General features: G+C 43.5%; 1 protein-coding gene across 2 annotated transcripts in view; it reads left to right on the top strand.

The window, feature by feature from the left end:
• LPGAT1 (lysophosphatidylglycerol acyltransferase 1) overlaps positions 1 to 16918 on the top strand; it is a 116263-nt gene that overhangs the window by 14651 nt on the left and 84694 nt on the right. For both annotated transcript variants that reach the window (XM_083175867.1, XM_083175866.1), the window contains exon 2: positions 2394 to 2659. In XM_083175867.1, coding sequence (XP_083031993.1) covers positions 2422 to 2659 — 238 coding nt within the window. In that variant the 5' untranslated portion in view covers positions 2394 to 2421. The remainder of the gene's footprint in view (positions 1 to 2393; positions 2660 to 16918) is intronic.

Raw genomic sequence — 16918 nt, 5'->3', positions numbered from 1 at the left:
ACTCCAGTGACTCCATTTTTTAAGGGATATATACTCTACCTACAGAAATAATTTATGTTTGTTTTGGGGAGGCTGGGGGGAGGGGTATGGATTGTATGGTCGACCTAAAGATTGTCGCTAGTCATAAGGTCGACATACTGCAAGGTCGAAAGGTGTCTAGGTCGACATGGGATAAGATCGACAGGTCATTAGGTCGACACAAGCATTAGGTCTACATGGTCTAGGTTGACAGTCAAAAGGTCAACATTGGGTTTTTCACTGGTTTTTTTTTTTTACCCGAATGTCGACATAGTCGACATGGACACAGTTTTAAGTGTCCATGCACTCGGCACACTATTGTATTCTCCCACAATGCCCCAGTGCAGTGATGGCTAACCTTGACACTCCAGCTGTTGTTGAACTACACATCCCAGCATGCCCTGCATCAGTTTTAGAAAGGCCAAATAGTAAAACTGTAGCAGGGCATGCTGGGATGTGTAGTTCAATAACAGCTGGAGTGTCAAGGTTAGCCATCACTGCCCTAGTGGATGTTAGGGCATGAAATACCGCCTGTCGGAATATGTCGGCTCATTAAACAGTGAAAAATCCTATGCCGACCTAATGCTTGTGTCGACCTAATGACCTGTTGACCTTGTCCCATGTGGACCTTGCAGTATGTCGACCAACTGTCTGCTGCTGCAGGGGCAGAGGACTGGGGGGAGCACATGGGTGATGCTGCACTTTTATACCGCTATGTGCGCTTCATCACTGATTATAACTTTTTGAAAAAATATTTTGCTAAATAAACCAACCAACATTTTTCAATGCTAACTTTTCATGTCTTTTCATTTTTATTTAAATCATTGAGGGAAGGTTGGCTGGCAGTTTATCAGTCCTAAAATTGACATTTTTAATGTCATCCATAGGGAAAAGCAGGGCTGACCCAGGTTCAGTGTAAATGGTGCAGACCCAGGTCTGACCCAGGTTGAAGTGCTGTGTAAATGGGATATGAAGCAGGGTCCGACCCTGGAAACTTCCGTGTTCAAAGACCAGGGTCCGACCAGGGATTTTGGTGTAAAAGGGGTATCATACAGCACCTTAGACCAGGGAAATTCCTGTGTCTGCCCAGTTCACACTGCTTCCCCTGGTATGCCTGCTATCAAGTGTGTGGCATCTAAGAGCAGCTTTGATTGGATGTTTAAAAAGTATCTTTTATTGGCTGTTTAAAGCAGCTTTGAGCAATTCAATGAACTTGCTTTTTTGCATTTTGTGAGAAAAACTCGGGTCTAACCTGTTTACACTGCCATACACCCGTGTATTACCCAGGAAAAACCCTGCAAAAAACCTGTGTGTAATTCCCAGGGCATAACACCCAGGAATTTCACAAAGACCCTTTCACACAGAGACTCGACACGGGAAATTACTACTCGCCCTGGCAAATACTCGGGTTTTTGCGGCAGTGAGAACGGGGTATAATTTGACTTTTAAAATAGTTTAATCTGGACAATTGAGTACCGTCCGACAAAACGCTTAGAATTGAATAGGTCCTGGACAATAATTCAGACCATCAGAAATATTGGCCAGGATTGATTACTGACCCTATATTGATATAGTTTTGTTTATGACTTTGTGTGAAATATCCTTTAAGGCTCTGTATACTTTTTGTGACTTGAAAAAAACAAAAAACAAAAACAAAACAACTTTGTGTTTTAATTAAAATACAGCTTTCGTGAATTTTAACCCATTTATGATTACTTCATTTGCGGAGGTTTATATCTTCCGTAGCAATATAAGGAATGTATCCCAGTCTTCCTTGCCTATACATTGCCAGCAGTATGTAATTGAGATAAAACCTTGTATATTCATTCTATTTTTTTGCCATCTTAAGTTGTGTGCATGTGTAATTCTGGGCTGTCCTTGTATACGTGTGCACACACAGGATTGGCTTGTAGGGTGACTTAGTTTATCACCGTGATTTGCCGTGCGACCTTGTCAGTGTGACAGAAATGGAGCTGGCCAATGTTTTCATTGTGTAGTGTATTTCTCAGGGCTGTCTGTGAGTGAGGGAGGAGTGTTAGAGGATGGATGTCACAGCTTTGCGATAGTAGACGCTCATCCTTATTAGCAAAGAGGCTGTTTTGGCAGGGACACTGCGAGTCTGTGTGACACACAGTAATTCTAATCAAGATTTGCATGTCAACACAGAACCTTATCTATAGCTGTGCTTCTCCATATGCATTCTGTAACCCATTACATGTCTTTATTTTGTGCAGCCATTAATTCTGCGATATATATATATATATTTTTTTTTTATTTTTTTTTTAAATAAATCTTTGTTCACTATTGTCAGATACTGCTGGTCATTATAATGCTACCTGATTCACTCATATCCCTGTTATTTTTATTGCTTCCAGGCTCTGATTTGGCTCTGCGTGGGCAAAGATGGCAGTCACCCTGGATCGGATCAGGAAGATGGGATTTCTTATTTTGAAAATTGTCGTACGGTTCGCCTTCATGTTCATCAATAATATGGTTGCTATTCCATCCTATGTATTATATTTAATAGCTCTGCAACCTCTCAGACTTGTAGACAGAAAACTTTTCTGGTGTATTGAAGGAGTCATGTTTAAATGGCTCCTGGCTATGGTAGCATCGTGGGGCTGGACTGCGGGGTACACAGGTAAGCCTTCTGTTTTAAGGATGTTTATGACCATATGAAATCGAAATGACCAAATGCAACTGTTTTGTCAAGCAAAATGCAAGTTCTTCAAATGATAGCGATGACTAATACATGGGGGAAGTTCTTTTCCTGTGCACTGCTGACTTCCTTTCCTACAGTTCTACAGTGTAGAGTGCAATAACATGTGCTCTCCTTGTTCACAGCAGAATGTTAATGTCTTAATAATATTTGTATTTTAGTTGTTCTTTTCATTTAGTTTTCGCAAGTTGGATATATACAGGGCTATTTTTGTGCAGGCTCCAGCAGGAACTGAGGCCCTTATTCTAGTTCACTGTTTCTGACAAAATATTCCTCAGATGGACAAAACCATGTGCACTGCAGGTGAGGCAGGTGTAAATCCCCACCCAAATCTAATTATCTCTGCACAAGTAACACCTGCCTCACCTGCAGTGCACATGGTTTTGTCCATCTGAGGAATATTTTGTCAGAAACAGTGAACTAGAATAAGGGCCACAGTTCCTGCTGGAGCCTGCACAAAAATAGCCCTGGATATATACCTACTTCATGTGTGAACAATTGCATGTTAGTTCATTCATCATGATCAGTAAAGTGACTGGCCGCGATCAGCTGACCCATAGTCCTGTCCGTAGTTTGAGATATCCGATCTATATTTATTTTCACATGCATGCTCTGTGTTTGCAAAGCCATTGATTATTCCTGAAATCTGGTGTAGCTGTGCAGCTCGGGGAGAAGAGCTGAGATACGGGTTCTGATATTATGAAGTGGTTATACTGCGGAGGTCACACTGCTTGGCTGCTATGTTTTTTTCTGTGCCATTTGTCTGTGGGAAGATATATTCATACTTGTTGCTGTGCAGATTGTGCTTCTGTTTTATTTTTTATTTTTTTTGCAGGTATTTTGATTTATGTTTTAAGTGCTGATGTTCCCTATGTAATAGTGGATTAGGTTACTGCATGGACGTCGTTGAATGAGCTTTTTGAGCAGTTGGTGAAAGCAGCCCAGTACGGGCCGCCAGCTGTGGTTTCTGGGAATGTGTGACTTTCCTTTGATTTACTTTTATGAATTTCCCTCTTGCTTATTTGCACTTTCTGTTTGTTCGCAAATTTTGAGAAGGCCGAATCTGAGCATTGGAAAATCTCGCCAATACCAAGCTGCAAACATGTATTTCTAATTTGTGTTCTAATATTTGCCTTTGGATTATCTCATTTAAAACTGTTTGTTCGCCGACCAGTCTCCACTTACAACATGTGTCAGGAAAATGTGATTGAATTCTAAAATGTGGTACATTGTTGGGAAAAGTCACTTTTGTGCATGTTCATGGCAATTTTGTCAATACCATTCGCCAATTTAACAATTGATTAAGAAGAAAGTTTTAAAATATCCATTTTGTGGTCTTGAAGATAACAGGTGGAATTGGGTTCTCTGGCATATGTGCGGATTGCCGTTACCTGACGGCACATTGTGGTTGCTGACTTTGCAAGTTTGCATAGAGGCGATAGGGAAAACTTACCATCGTTGTGCTACAGTAATTGGCTGATTATTATAGTTTATTTATATGGTACTTCTAGTACAAGACAATTTAGGACAAGTACATGGTAAATAAAGATTATTGCCTCGGGACGGGACAATGAAGTAATTATTAGGATGGCAGAGACCTAGGCATAGGTACCAATGGAGTAAATAAAATTGTCTAAAGCCTCATACACACTGGGGGGCATTTTTGCCCAGCATGTACGATGAGCAATAATATGAAAATCACTCGCTGAATGATTTTCGCTCGTCCCAGCGAGTTTTCACGGGGGCGAATCATGAGGAGGGAGGCCCTGCTCGTCAGAGCTTACATTCTAAAAGGGAGGGACTGATAAACGGGTGTGACACAGAAGGGGTAGAAAGAAGTATAAACCTGATGGTTTGGATGGTGGATGGGCTGGGTTTCGTGAAGAAGTGGGTCTTGTGGGCCTGTTTAAAGTTTTGTAGAGAGGTGGCACATTATACGTATTTGACTTTCCTTTTTTGAGCAAGTGACCTAGGGCCTGATTCAGAGGTACACCGAATGCCGATGTTTGTCCAGTTGGGCATTACCCCTGTACATGGCTTGCGCCCGTCACACTGCGCGTACTCACCAGTTGGTTTGTGACAGAGCACAGTGAGTATTTATAAGCAAAGTGTGTGACTGGTAGTGACCATTTGTGGGGCGAATGTGGTTTCACAAGCGCATGTTTATCGCAACCATTCTAGGGGAGTGTCTGACCCTGTGACTGCTAATTTGTATGCAGTTGTTGCAACGGCTCCAGTGGCTTACTTGTGACGCACATTCTGAGCAACCATAGGGTTCAATTACCAGGTAGCGATCAGTAAATGACTACTTCTGCCTTGTTGTAAGCCAGGGGTGGCCGGACTTTTGTGACCCGGGGTCTACTTTAAGTTCACGTAATTAGCAGAGATCTACCATGGTCAATGGGACTGATTCAGAGGTGGACCATATACTGATATTTTCTCAGTTGAGAATTTTTGCTTTGCTATTCCGCATGCATGAAAGTGCCGGACGCGTAGCCCTAACTGTACTACGGTGGTCAGTTGCACACGGCATTGCTGCCAGTAGAGATTGTGACTGCTTACATAATAATCAGGAACTGGGCATACATAGCATCCACCGCTGAGCCAGGCTCACAGGCGCTATGCGTCAAATGCTTCACACAACAGGTTTTGTTTTGCCGACCGCTCTTACACACATAGGCCCTTATTGTAATCTCCGTGCTCCCCTGCATGTTCGTGCGGGAGAGCGATGGTGAGCGACTGCGCATGCGCAGATACCGTTATGCGCACATGCAGCCGATTGGTGCGAGTGGGCGCAACAAACTTCTTGTTTGCCGTCCCGTTCGTACCTAGCAGTGTGGGCAGGGGCGGCGGCGCCCATGGGAACGCCCAGCATTTCATGGGCATTCCCATGCTAATGCATCCACCCTGAGGTCTGCGAGCATTTGCAAAATCATTCCAATTCAGTAAACTTGTAGTATACTATATACACTGCACAAGAATACAAGCAATTGTTTTATTGAAAAAACAACATAAATAAATGACGGGGGAGTTTATTAAAGACAACATGCCAGATAGTACATTGTACTATGCCTTCTGTGGAAGAGATTGTTATAGGACCTATTAGTCAGCCATCATCTGATAACCAGGACACAAGCACAGAACCACGTACTCTGGTAGCATATTAACTTAGCAAGAGACGGCTGTACTCCAGCAGCAGCTGTACCACCCATATCAGACCATTACACCCCACATACTATGTCCAGGAGTCACTCAGGATGTACGTGGCACTGTGAGGAGCCTCTGTGCTGGTACAGAGCGGTAAGCCTGTCATTACAATCTGTGGGTGTGGGGCCAGACTGATATATAGCAGCTGCAGAGGGCTCTTCACAGCACTCCGGTAACGTCCTGACATCCGGGGCACGCAGTACTACTGGGAGCTGGCGTTCTGAGACCTCAGATGTTCAGGTTCACGTGTATTTTGTTTATTTGGCCGTGATCTACCAGCGGATGCCCCGAGATCTACTGGTAGATCAGGCTCTACCTTTTGGCCAGGTCTGTTGTAAGCAAACTTAAGGCCTCCATACATTAGGCCGACTTGTCCTTTGGACAAGTCAGACCTGATTTGCCCAGGCAGCTCTCACACCATTTGGCACTTGATGTGCCAAGTTTTGCATGTGATAAATTCCCCCCCCCCCCCCCCCCCCCTCCTGCGTCTGCTCACTGCTTTTCTGCATCCCCACCCTCTACTATTCGCTGCCCGGCTTAAGATTTATCTTATGTGCAGCCCGTCCAACTCCAATCCGATGCACACGGGACCGCACATCTCGTCAGACGGGATGTCAAAACATGAGATTCGGTCCGATTTTATTGGCCTGATCTGTCGGAATCGGGTAAAATCGGACCAAATTTCACTAGTGTATGGGGGCCTTGACTCTGCATTGGTTGCCCATAGCAACATCCCATCTGAAAAAGAACTCCCATCCCATAGGCTCTTTCTTAGCTTGCCAAAACTCTAAATTATTCTCTAAAATGAATTAAACCCCCCCCCCCCCCTCTCTCTCCCCCATACTGTACTTAGTTGTCTTAATGACTAGAACTCCTTCAAAAGATAATAGTCATTCGTTAGGCAATTTAAAAATAAATATTTGTGGTCATACATCCACTAGCTGGTGCTTTCATATCATTGTGGGAAATTGTGAGTTTGGTATTTTCAAGCATAGAGATGTGTACACTGCATGTTGCTTAGTGGGCAATGTCCTATAACTCGCTGGTTTGGAAATGATTAGGGACATTCCTAACAATCAGTTCTTTGCACATATTGTCGCTGACCAATAAGTGAATCGGACTGTGTGAGTTACATGAAGTCTCCTCCAGGCCCAGCAGAAGTGTGAGGAAAGGCAGTCCACGTTCATTTAATAAAACCCAAGTACATAAGCAGAACAAGTAGTAATTAGAGATTATAGCGAGCTAGTGAAAGCCATGCTTGCCTCTGGAGGATATGTGAATTAACACCTTGGGTTTAGGAGTGCTAGGCTGGGGAAAAGAGCAACTGGAAACAAATGCCACAACCAATTACCGCAATTACCAGTGGTGCTCGTTTGTTTTACATTGTGTCTGAGATTCAACAGGCCTTTCTGATGTACTATTTGACAGAGGTGTAAGTCGTGTTATACAGTAATAAGATTCATGTGCGCACACTGGGCATCAAATCGTGACCCAGCTGCCAAAACGGATTATTGTTTTTATTATTTCTTTTTATTATTTTTGGACAATAACGTGAAACTCCTGGATTTCTGTTGATTTGTGCAGTGCCAGGCCTCAGGCCGGCCTTCACGTTTCAGATGGCAGAAGATAACGGTGGCAACTGCACCACTGTCTCTTATTTGACCTATTTTTAATGTGCTGTTCATGTGTTTATTAATCTGAAAAGTGCTAAGATAGCTGTGCGAAGTCTCAGTCTGAGGAGGCAGAAGCATTGCAGGTCTGTTATTCGGAGCAATAGTGGAATGTTTTTTGCATCGTTTTCTAATCTATACGCCTTCAGAAATCACCTCAGACCTCCGAGCACTTTTTTTATTCACTTCAGCAAAAAGTATTCTGAGGTAACAAGCATACAGGTAATGTCGCTTTATTGCTCTAGTAAAGACAAAAAAAAAAAAAATCGGTGTTCTAAATATAAAAAACCATGACTGGTCTGTCTCTTCTCTGTTCTATGCAGTGGGAGCTTCAGCATTCAGCTCCTATTGCTGCGAAGGACGGACAGGATAATAATCAGCCAGGTGTGTGCGGGGAACTACACTACAGAGTGATCTAAGTGTGTGTGTGTGTGTGTGTGTGTGTGTGTATAATTATAATATATGCAAAAGATGAAAGCATAAATAACATTTGTACCACATGAAGTCCTGGGATTGTCGCCATCTTCTGCCTATATGTATACATTTGTCCTGGAGGGCACCCAGGCAGAAAACTCATTTAAGATACTGAGCGACGGCATCCTGCTATCATTTTAATATAAATGAATACACGTGTGTGTGTGTGTATGTATGTATGTGTGTGTGTGTGTGTGTGTGTGTGTGTACATAAATTAGTACAAGGTCATTATAGCTACTGTAGAATCCTTCAAGAATGTTAGGGTGCTATACAATTGTTTACCCCCTTCCCCTCCAGCTGCTATTAAATAGTTCTGGCCAACGGGCGCACAAACATCATTTTATCTCACAATCAACCAGAATGACCCCCATGGTGCGCACCGTCTTCACTTCTTTGTTGTTGCATTTCTATTTTTTTCGTGTTTGTGCTATGAAATATTTATTTTATTTGTATACTATATGACTGCGTTTATTTACTATACTGTGGTTGCATCGGAGAAAGCTTAGGGTGGACTGTATACATTGTTAGATCCCAACTGATTTATACAGAATATTAAAACTCCAGAACTCCTTTTCCAATAATTGCTCTGATTTACCAGGAAGACCAAGCATTTATCTCATTGGCTGGTGTTTCTTTTGTTCTATGTGAGTGAAACTGGTGTGCACAAAGGTCATGTCTGACTTTTTCCTTGCACCCTGCCACTGTCACCTTCAGAAGATCACAGGCTTGTACATTATATTGGTTATCTGATCCTGTGTTTAAACATAGCAGGGAGCCAGCCTATGTTTTTAATAGAACAATTCTTAATAGTTTTCAGTAATTCAGCACATTTATTACCTGTGAGGGTGGCTTTCAACATGCAGATGTATAGGACAATACGCATAGTGTGCTTCAAACCAGATAGGTGTTAATGTATCTGTAACTACTTTCTGCCTCCATTAGTTGTGCAAATTACAAATATAATAAATGGATAAGCTATTACGGTTTTGGTGAGTTTTTTTTTTTTTTTTGTATACATACTTAACTGGTCTCCCCCCCCCCCCCCCCCGATGGTCCCACGGCTTCCCCTGGTGTCCACAGCGGCCTTCAGGATCTTCTTCTCTGCAGTGTACTCATGGGACCGCTGAAGAAACTCCTGAAAGCCGCCGTGGACATCGGGGAACTTGGTAATTATGAAAAAAGGGGCAGGGGAAAAAATAATAAATAAGATAAGAGATCTCCGGATACAGGAGACTCTACCTGTATTTGTACCAGATTAAGGCCAGTATTCAATGCCTCTGATTCGCCATTTTTTTTCAGCGAATCTGGCAATTCGCCTGTTTTCTGGAGAATTTTCTCACCGGAAAAACAATTCGCCCTATTCAATGGACACAATTCTCTGCAAATGAAGAGGGAATGACTGGCGATTCTCCGTTTGTGATTCACCGCGTTTCGCCGGTGGTTTTCAGTGGAATTCACCGAGAGTGTATTCAGTGCTGAAGTGGAGAACTGCTTTCTCCAGTGATTTTCGCCATGATTCTCCAATTTGCATTCGGCATCTTTTTTTGGAGAACTGGAATGTGATCTTTCAACATAAAGGCTTTTTTAATTATTTTTTTGGTGTAAAAAAAATCAGTTATTTAATTTTATTTGAAGAGTCTTGCTATTTTTTTTACTGGACAAGGATCACATAAATATATCTTTAATTTTAAAATATTTTTTTTTTAAACGTACCATATGCAGGGGGGGGGGGGGGGGGGGCTGCTGGTGACATTACTTATGCTGTGCTGCTGATTACATTACATATTGCAGGGGGGCCCAGCTGATTTCACATAAGGGCAGCAGGGATCCCTGCCCGCTGGTTGGTGGCATGCAGCAGGGTGGCAGCGCAGGGTTTAGTAGCGCTGGCGGGCAGGGGGGATCAGTGTGTGCCCTCTGCCTGGCAGTGCCAGTGCCACAACCTGGAACCATCAGGCTGCCACTGACAGCAGCAGGGGGGATACAGGGGGAGAAGCAGCATATACACCCAGAGCATATCACTAGCATCAGATCACAGAACAGGGCACAAACTGCCCTCATCTGGTGCCGGCCACTCACCGTTCTGAGCGCTGACAAACTCCACAGCAAGATACCCGATTACCAGCAGAGGCTGCCTGGGAGGGCATGCAGCAGGACTGTAGGAGTCTGGCGACGTGTGCGTAGTTTCCTTCAGGTTAACTCTCCCCCCCCCCCCCTCCCTCTCCAACATCAGTGCACTGCTCCCCTGAGCTGCCGCTCACAGTCAATGCCCGAGTCAGGAGTCCCGGCAGGGGGATGTGAGGACTGGTGTCCTGGCGGGGGAGCGCTCTGATGTCGCAGGGAGCGCTGCCAGGCTGAGGACGGGTCCAGCAGCAGCAGACCTTTGGCTGATAGCAGATGTCAGCGCTGGGACTGCTGGAGCCGGAGGTCTGCTGCTGCTGGACCCGTCCCCGTCCTCAGGCTGTGTGGGGCTCCTGGCAGCATCAGCGCGCTCCCTCGCCGTGTCTCCACTCAATCCCCTGGCCGCAGCAGCAGGGGAGAGAGCCGAGTGCCATTCGCTGCAGAAGGTAATTATCGCCGGGTAATCTCCCAGCAGGGAGAATCACGGCGAAAGTGCAGCGAATCCTACACAGGATTCGCTGCCGCCCGCGACCCCCGGCCATTGAATACTGGCATAAGTTGTCTTTATCCCATTCCGTATCATTGCACTAGTTATTCGGGGGTATGGGTCATTGGGTCAACCACTGAAGGTTGACATGGCTTAGGTTGACACCTATAATAGGTCGACATGGATGTAAGGTCAAAACAAGCATTAAGTTCATCGACCAGGGATTCTTTTAAGTGTTTTTTTTTTTTTTATTTAGTCCAGAATGTCGTCATGGACGCTGTGTTAGTGCAATGCTTCGGGCTCGGTGCCCTGCCACGCTCTGCACGCTATTCTTTTCTTCATCCACGCCCTCGGGGATGGTAGGCCCAATGCATGTCGACCTTTGGTGTGTCAACCGAACGACCGCATTCACCATTCAGAACTGGCAAGACTTATAGCCTGTAAAGGGTGAATATGCTGTAAGAGTGCGTCTGTACGTACGGTGGCACTTACCGTTCTGCCTTTCCAAATGTAACTGGACATGCATCATGTAAGCCTCTATCTGTTGCCAAATGATTGACACTTCTATCCAACTCTTCTAGTTTCTTGTATCTCTGTAATATCTCCAGTTCTTAGTTAATTAGGCAATTGATATACCATGTTTTTTTTTCTTGTTTATTGTATCAGCCTGGAAATGACCGGCCTCCCCCGTGTACAGGTGGGAAGGAAACGCGTAAAATATACAGGTTCTGTAACGGATGGTCCATGTGGAAAGCAGACCTGATTCCCTAGAGCCACTTAATCTGTATACCGGTAATTCATATGTTCTGACTATGTAAAGGGAAATGTAAATCTTACCCTCGGAGACTTCAGCGCAAGTTGTCCCTCTGGTGTATTATCTGTACCTTCTTCCTAAATTGTTTTTTTTTTCTCAATAATGAAACCCCTTGTGCATAAGCATATTTAATTCCCCAGATAAGGAGTTGCCTCATATATTAATCAGTGCTGCTTGTCAGTCAGACATTTGCCTTGCTGCTGTGTAGAACTCCGTACAATACACTGAGGGAAAACCCAGGATCTATTAGGAGTATTTCCCTGCCGTTCATGCCCCGTGGTGCAGAACATCCTGCGTGATCAGTCTCCGGGGGAAATAGAACCTGAGAAGAGCAGCCTTATACTGGGGAATGTTCTTTTTGTGCTTTTGACATTTTGTGATCGGCAGAGGTGTAAAAATAAAAAAATAAAACGTATCGCTTATTGGAAAAGCAGTATATTAAATGACTAATGCGGAGTTGTTGGAAAAATAGGCATCAATTTGCAATTATTAAAAAATGAAAACCAACAAAAAACAGCCACTTAAAATTACAATGACCAATCTTTATATACTCAGTAAAGGTTTCTCATAAATAATCACTGAAAAGAGGATCTAGGTAAATTTGTATATAACTTTATTTGGATGTAAAGTGTACAAGCAATATTCAAGTTATGTCGGCGTGGCTTGGACAGCCTAGAGGAAGGCAGCAATCCCCCGGAGCTTCTGCTCAATATCCTTTTAATTATCCTTTTGCACGCAAGTATCCTCCTGAACGGCGCCCTGCTTGAGGTGTTTGGACAGATGGGAGGAGGTGCGGGCTGGAGAAACTCCCAGCAAATTTTGCGGGGATAGCGGGAAGCGGTCTCGGCCGGGACACGCTGCCGCGTACCGCACTGGGAGAACCGGCGCCATCTTGCCCTGTCCATCGGAGTGCTGAGCAGTGTAAAAGGCTGCCTGAATACTGCTGGTGGTGAGTGGCGGTGGGACACGGAGTGACTGTTAAACCTCCCCTTAACTGCACGATCTCCAGGGGAACCCCTCAATATCCTAATAATATATTTGTGGACTCCCTAGATCACACAACAGTGCCAATATGGAACACTTCTCTGCACAAATAATTCAGGCTGTATATGCTTCTGCAGCCAGACTCTCTCGCTACTTAGACGATGTACAAAGGGGTGTCCCTCTGCCACATGTTTCCCATGGCTGTGAGTTGGAGGCTGTGGGTGATATTCCTACTTCTAACACTCTTCTGGATTATCCTGAGACACCTCTGAAAATACCACTGAACTTGTACCCTTATCTGGCTCCATATAACATTGTGACCAACTGGTGCACAGCTCCTGGGGACGGTGCCGATGGGAAATTACGCTTTCATCCTTCTTTTGTTTTAATAAAGACTGCACGATGCTCCTGGTCTCTGACTTTTTCGAATCCCAGACAATCCTCAAATAACCCCCACGAGAAAGACAATCCATGCCGGTCGATGGTATTATACCCTCAAGGAACTAAAAACTGGCCAGACTAATGAATCCCTATAAACTGTAATGTGGACTTTGTTCATATTCATTCGTATTAGCTCTTCTGCTAACCATTCGTACAGTTTACTATTATATAAGCTCTCTTCTGATGTTCTATATTTTTGCTATCCGTCACTATTTTTTTTTTTTTTTATATATTAGATCCGATGCAAGAGATGCCAGTATGTTATATTTACATGATCCTGCTGAATATTTATTTAAAGTGTCATATAGGCTGTCTCTTTATAACCAGTCGCCATATCCTGATGTTGAACTAATTTAATTTATTAGGAGCCACTTATATTTGCAAAAGCTAGCCTTGTACTAGTTACAATACTTTGCTCTTATGCCCCGGTTAAATATCCGCTTAATATCCTGTAACTAGGGGTGTGTGGGGAAGGGAGGGGGGGGGTTTAGTTAGCGTAGCTATTATAGTTAGTTAGGGGGGGGGGGCGCGGTTAAGGGATCCAGGTACACCTAGGTTGGGGTTGGGTAGTACAGGGTGGGGGGTTATAAGGGAGGTTTGTTTTGGGTCGTTTGGGTGGGTTTATTTAGTTATATTTTCTGTTTCTCCGGATAGACCAGACATATGTTACTGAACTGTACACTTCACTCCGACATCATATCCTACCCTGGACAGCGATAGTGGTGTCTTAGCAATCTTACACATATGCAATGTTCGAATTCTGCCATTCTGCAGTGGGACGTTTTTAAATTGCTTGGTGCCCAAACGGCGCCTTTGGGCACTAGTGGTTATTATGTCCTGCACTGGAATGTCCTAAATTGCTGTGTTCGCATACAATACCCTTGTTTTACTGATAGATACTTGATATTGACTATATACTGATTTGAATCACTGTCACTGTCCTTGCCTACCTTGATATATGCATATTCCAGGTCATTGCCTTATGATTCGAGAAACCTACTGTCTGTGTCTACAATGTCCTCTGTTTGTAATGGGAACCTTGTTATACAATGTAAAATTTCAATAAAAATCATTGAATTTAAAAAAAAAATATTCAAGTTATGTCAAATACCAAGATAATTGTTTCTCAAATGCAACTATTGGAAACTTTCATAATATCTTGAAAATATCTTTTGTTACGATTGTTATGAAACTATAATGCAATGCACAATAAAAGATGTTTAAAAAAATAAAATAAAATTGCAATGACCCCTTTTCTCCCCCACTCTCTTGCAAAGTAAAAACTGAAGATGTGTACTCCTCTGCGCTGCCTGATGCAAAACATACAACTTGCAGAGGGTGTAAATGTCTGTGTGAACATGGCCTTACTGCGCTTGGCCCACGTTAGAATTTCCCTGCCTCTCCAGGCACAGATGGGCACAAGTTTTATAGTGCCCATACACCGGTTCAGTTTAGGCCGTTTCCAACAGATATGGCCGATATATCGAGTGAAAACGGCCAAAGTCAGACATGTTTGACATCGGGTCTGTTCCGATGCGCGTTCCAGTGTGCATGGATCGGAGCCCGGAGATCTTCTGTGCAGAACATAAGATGAATCCGAATCTAACCATCAGCGGCAACTCGTTAGTGCTTTTTGGATTTCCCTTGAACCCCCCCGGCAGCTCCCCAGGACTTTTTACATGTCACATGCGATTTTTTTGCATAGAAAGAATGGCATATCAAGTGCCAAGTTGGAGGTAGACCTCCCGGGGAAGTTCAAGGGGAAAACGGGTTTGACTTGTGAGTCACAAGTTGTGACCCCGACAAGTCGGACCTGTGTATGGCCACCTTAAGCTGTGAGCAGTTCTGCAATTGCATATGGAGTATGAGTTTGTTCTTCTTTCTGACCATGAGCATAGCAAACTCACACAAGGTATGCTTTGTAAATGGCTATACTACATGGTTAGCATCCGTCCCTAAGGTTGGAATTAAATTGTTTATTTCCACCCCGAACCAGTGCTGACAGACGGGTCACTTTGCACATTTCTTCTCACCAGCACAGCGTGGTAATAAATGCAGCATGTCCATCCATATGGCGGCACAATTAAAGTGCCACTGGATGGGCATTTACATGCATCTGCCCAGTCGCAATGTCAATCACCGCTGACCAGAGGTCCTCAAACTATTTTGCTCTGGGACCCCATCGGACAATAAAAATAATTACAGGACCCCATCAAGTTACTGCAGAAGATCCTCACATCACATGTGTAGTCAGCAGACAGCACATTCATGGCAGCATTGTGGAGGCACAAAATGATGGGAGGAGTCTAAAATAACAGACTACTCAACAGATTTTTCTGACTCCTTGAATAACTGACTGAGATTCGAAAAGTCATCAGCAACATGGAGTCTCACGACCCCTTACTAAGAAGGTCAGGACACACTGGGATCAGGACCCACAGTTTGTGAACCGCTGGTTTAGACCTTTTGATTTTACAAACTGGCCACCGGACCAGCAGTATGTCAGCCTGTGTGTACCCAGCATAAGTGTCTATAACAATATCCTTTACTAAAGCCAGAAGATTATCCGCTACTGGGCAGGGATATTGGGGAATTTTATAGTCTTTGTTTTGCTCCATTATTGCATGTTTTCATATTCTACTTCCATTTCCCTTTGTTATCTGTACTTTGCCTTTTAGTTCATATTATGATCAGCCAGAAAACAACAATTTTAATAAATCAAAATCTAGGTGGCACCTGACTGATCAATTCGTGCTCTGTTGGGGCACACTTTAGCTCCTCATCTTCCTGAGGTGGCATGCTGAATGTGCAATATGTCGGCACTTTGGTCACCCAAGTGGTGTTTAGCCATTCATCAGTGCCCACATGTGCCACTTGCTCACTATGGTGGTGGGGAGGAAATTGCTCCAATGGGTGCCCATGTTATGTGTGGGCACCTACAATGTAGGCAGCAATGTAGCTCCATTTAGGTGTGCTTGTATTTCTGCTTGGTGATCCACTATATGTGTCTACACCAGATTTTATATAGAGCGTGATCAGCAGGATAAATCAACTGCATATCTTCCTGCGATCTCCCATTGCTTTAGACGTGAGACCAGGTGAGATCTATAAATGTTATATGACCGTAACGAATTAGTATATTTTTAAATGAAGCGGTCACCAGGGTGGGATGTGACTGTTATTTTCATTGTATTTTTTAATGGAGTTTTATAATCTAATGTTCAAGTCACACATGTTTTAAATGTGCAGTATGTACCTTCAGACAAATTGGTTAAAATCAATTTGATCGAACAGATTTGTCCAAATAATTTTCTGTCCATTTTGCAGCGTTTGGTTTTCAGATGCTTTCATACATTACCAGATGTTTGTTCACACCAGACAGATCAATCTATAGGTGTGTACCCAGCTTTAGTCCTTATTGAGCACTGTGTCATTTATAGATAAAACTCTCCTATTAAATGAATGAACTTGAACCGTGCCAGGTGAAAACATTCCTAGAACTAGCATTATGCGTAATGTGATGCATATTCCTACACTGTAATATTACCATTATACTGCTTTTATATGGTTTATTTAAGATCATAATGGATGTGGATCGCTGCTTGTTTTGTGGTCCCTGTACTCTGTTTAACCACAGTTAATAAGCCGCGTAGTGTTTGTTGTATCACTTGTCATTGGTCCTCTGGGAGACTGATAATGTTATCCTGCCGATCAATCAACTTTTTCCTGTCCAGCCCTGGTGAATGCTGTGAATATGAGAAGGGTTCATGTACTTGAGGGTTTTATCAATATATTCATGGGCAGGGTTGGCTGGTTTAAATGGGTATGGGTCATAGGGTTGACGTTATAAAGGTCGACAATCAAAAAGCCGACATGAGCTTTTCAACATTCTCATAGGACAGGGGGGGGGGGGAAATCCTCAAAGAATGCTCACAACCTTAAAGAGTAAACACAAACACATTAAACAGGCAATACACAGAGAAAC

Source organism: Crinia signifera, chromosome 3 (genome assembly GCF_055691185.1).
Source record: "Crinia signifera chromosome 3, ASM5569118v1, whole genome shotgun sequence".
Classification (NCBI taxonomy): Eukaryota; Metazoa; Chordata; class Amphibia; order Anura; family Myobatrachidae; genus Crinia; species Crinia signifera.
The sequence above is the reverse complement of the archived record's forward strand: the minus strand, read 5'-3'. Positions and strand labels throughout refer to the sequence as shown.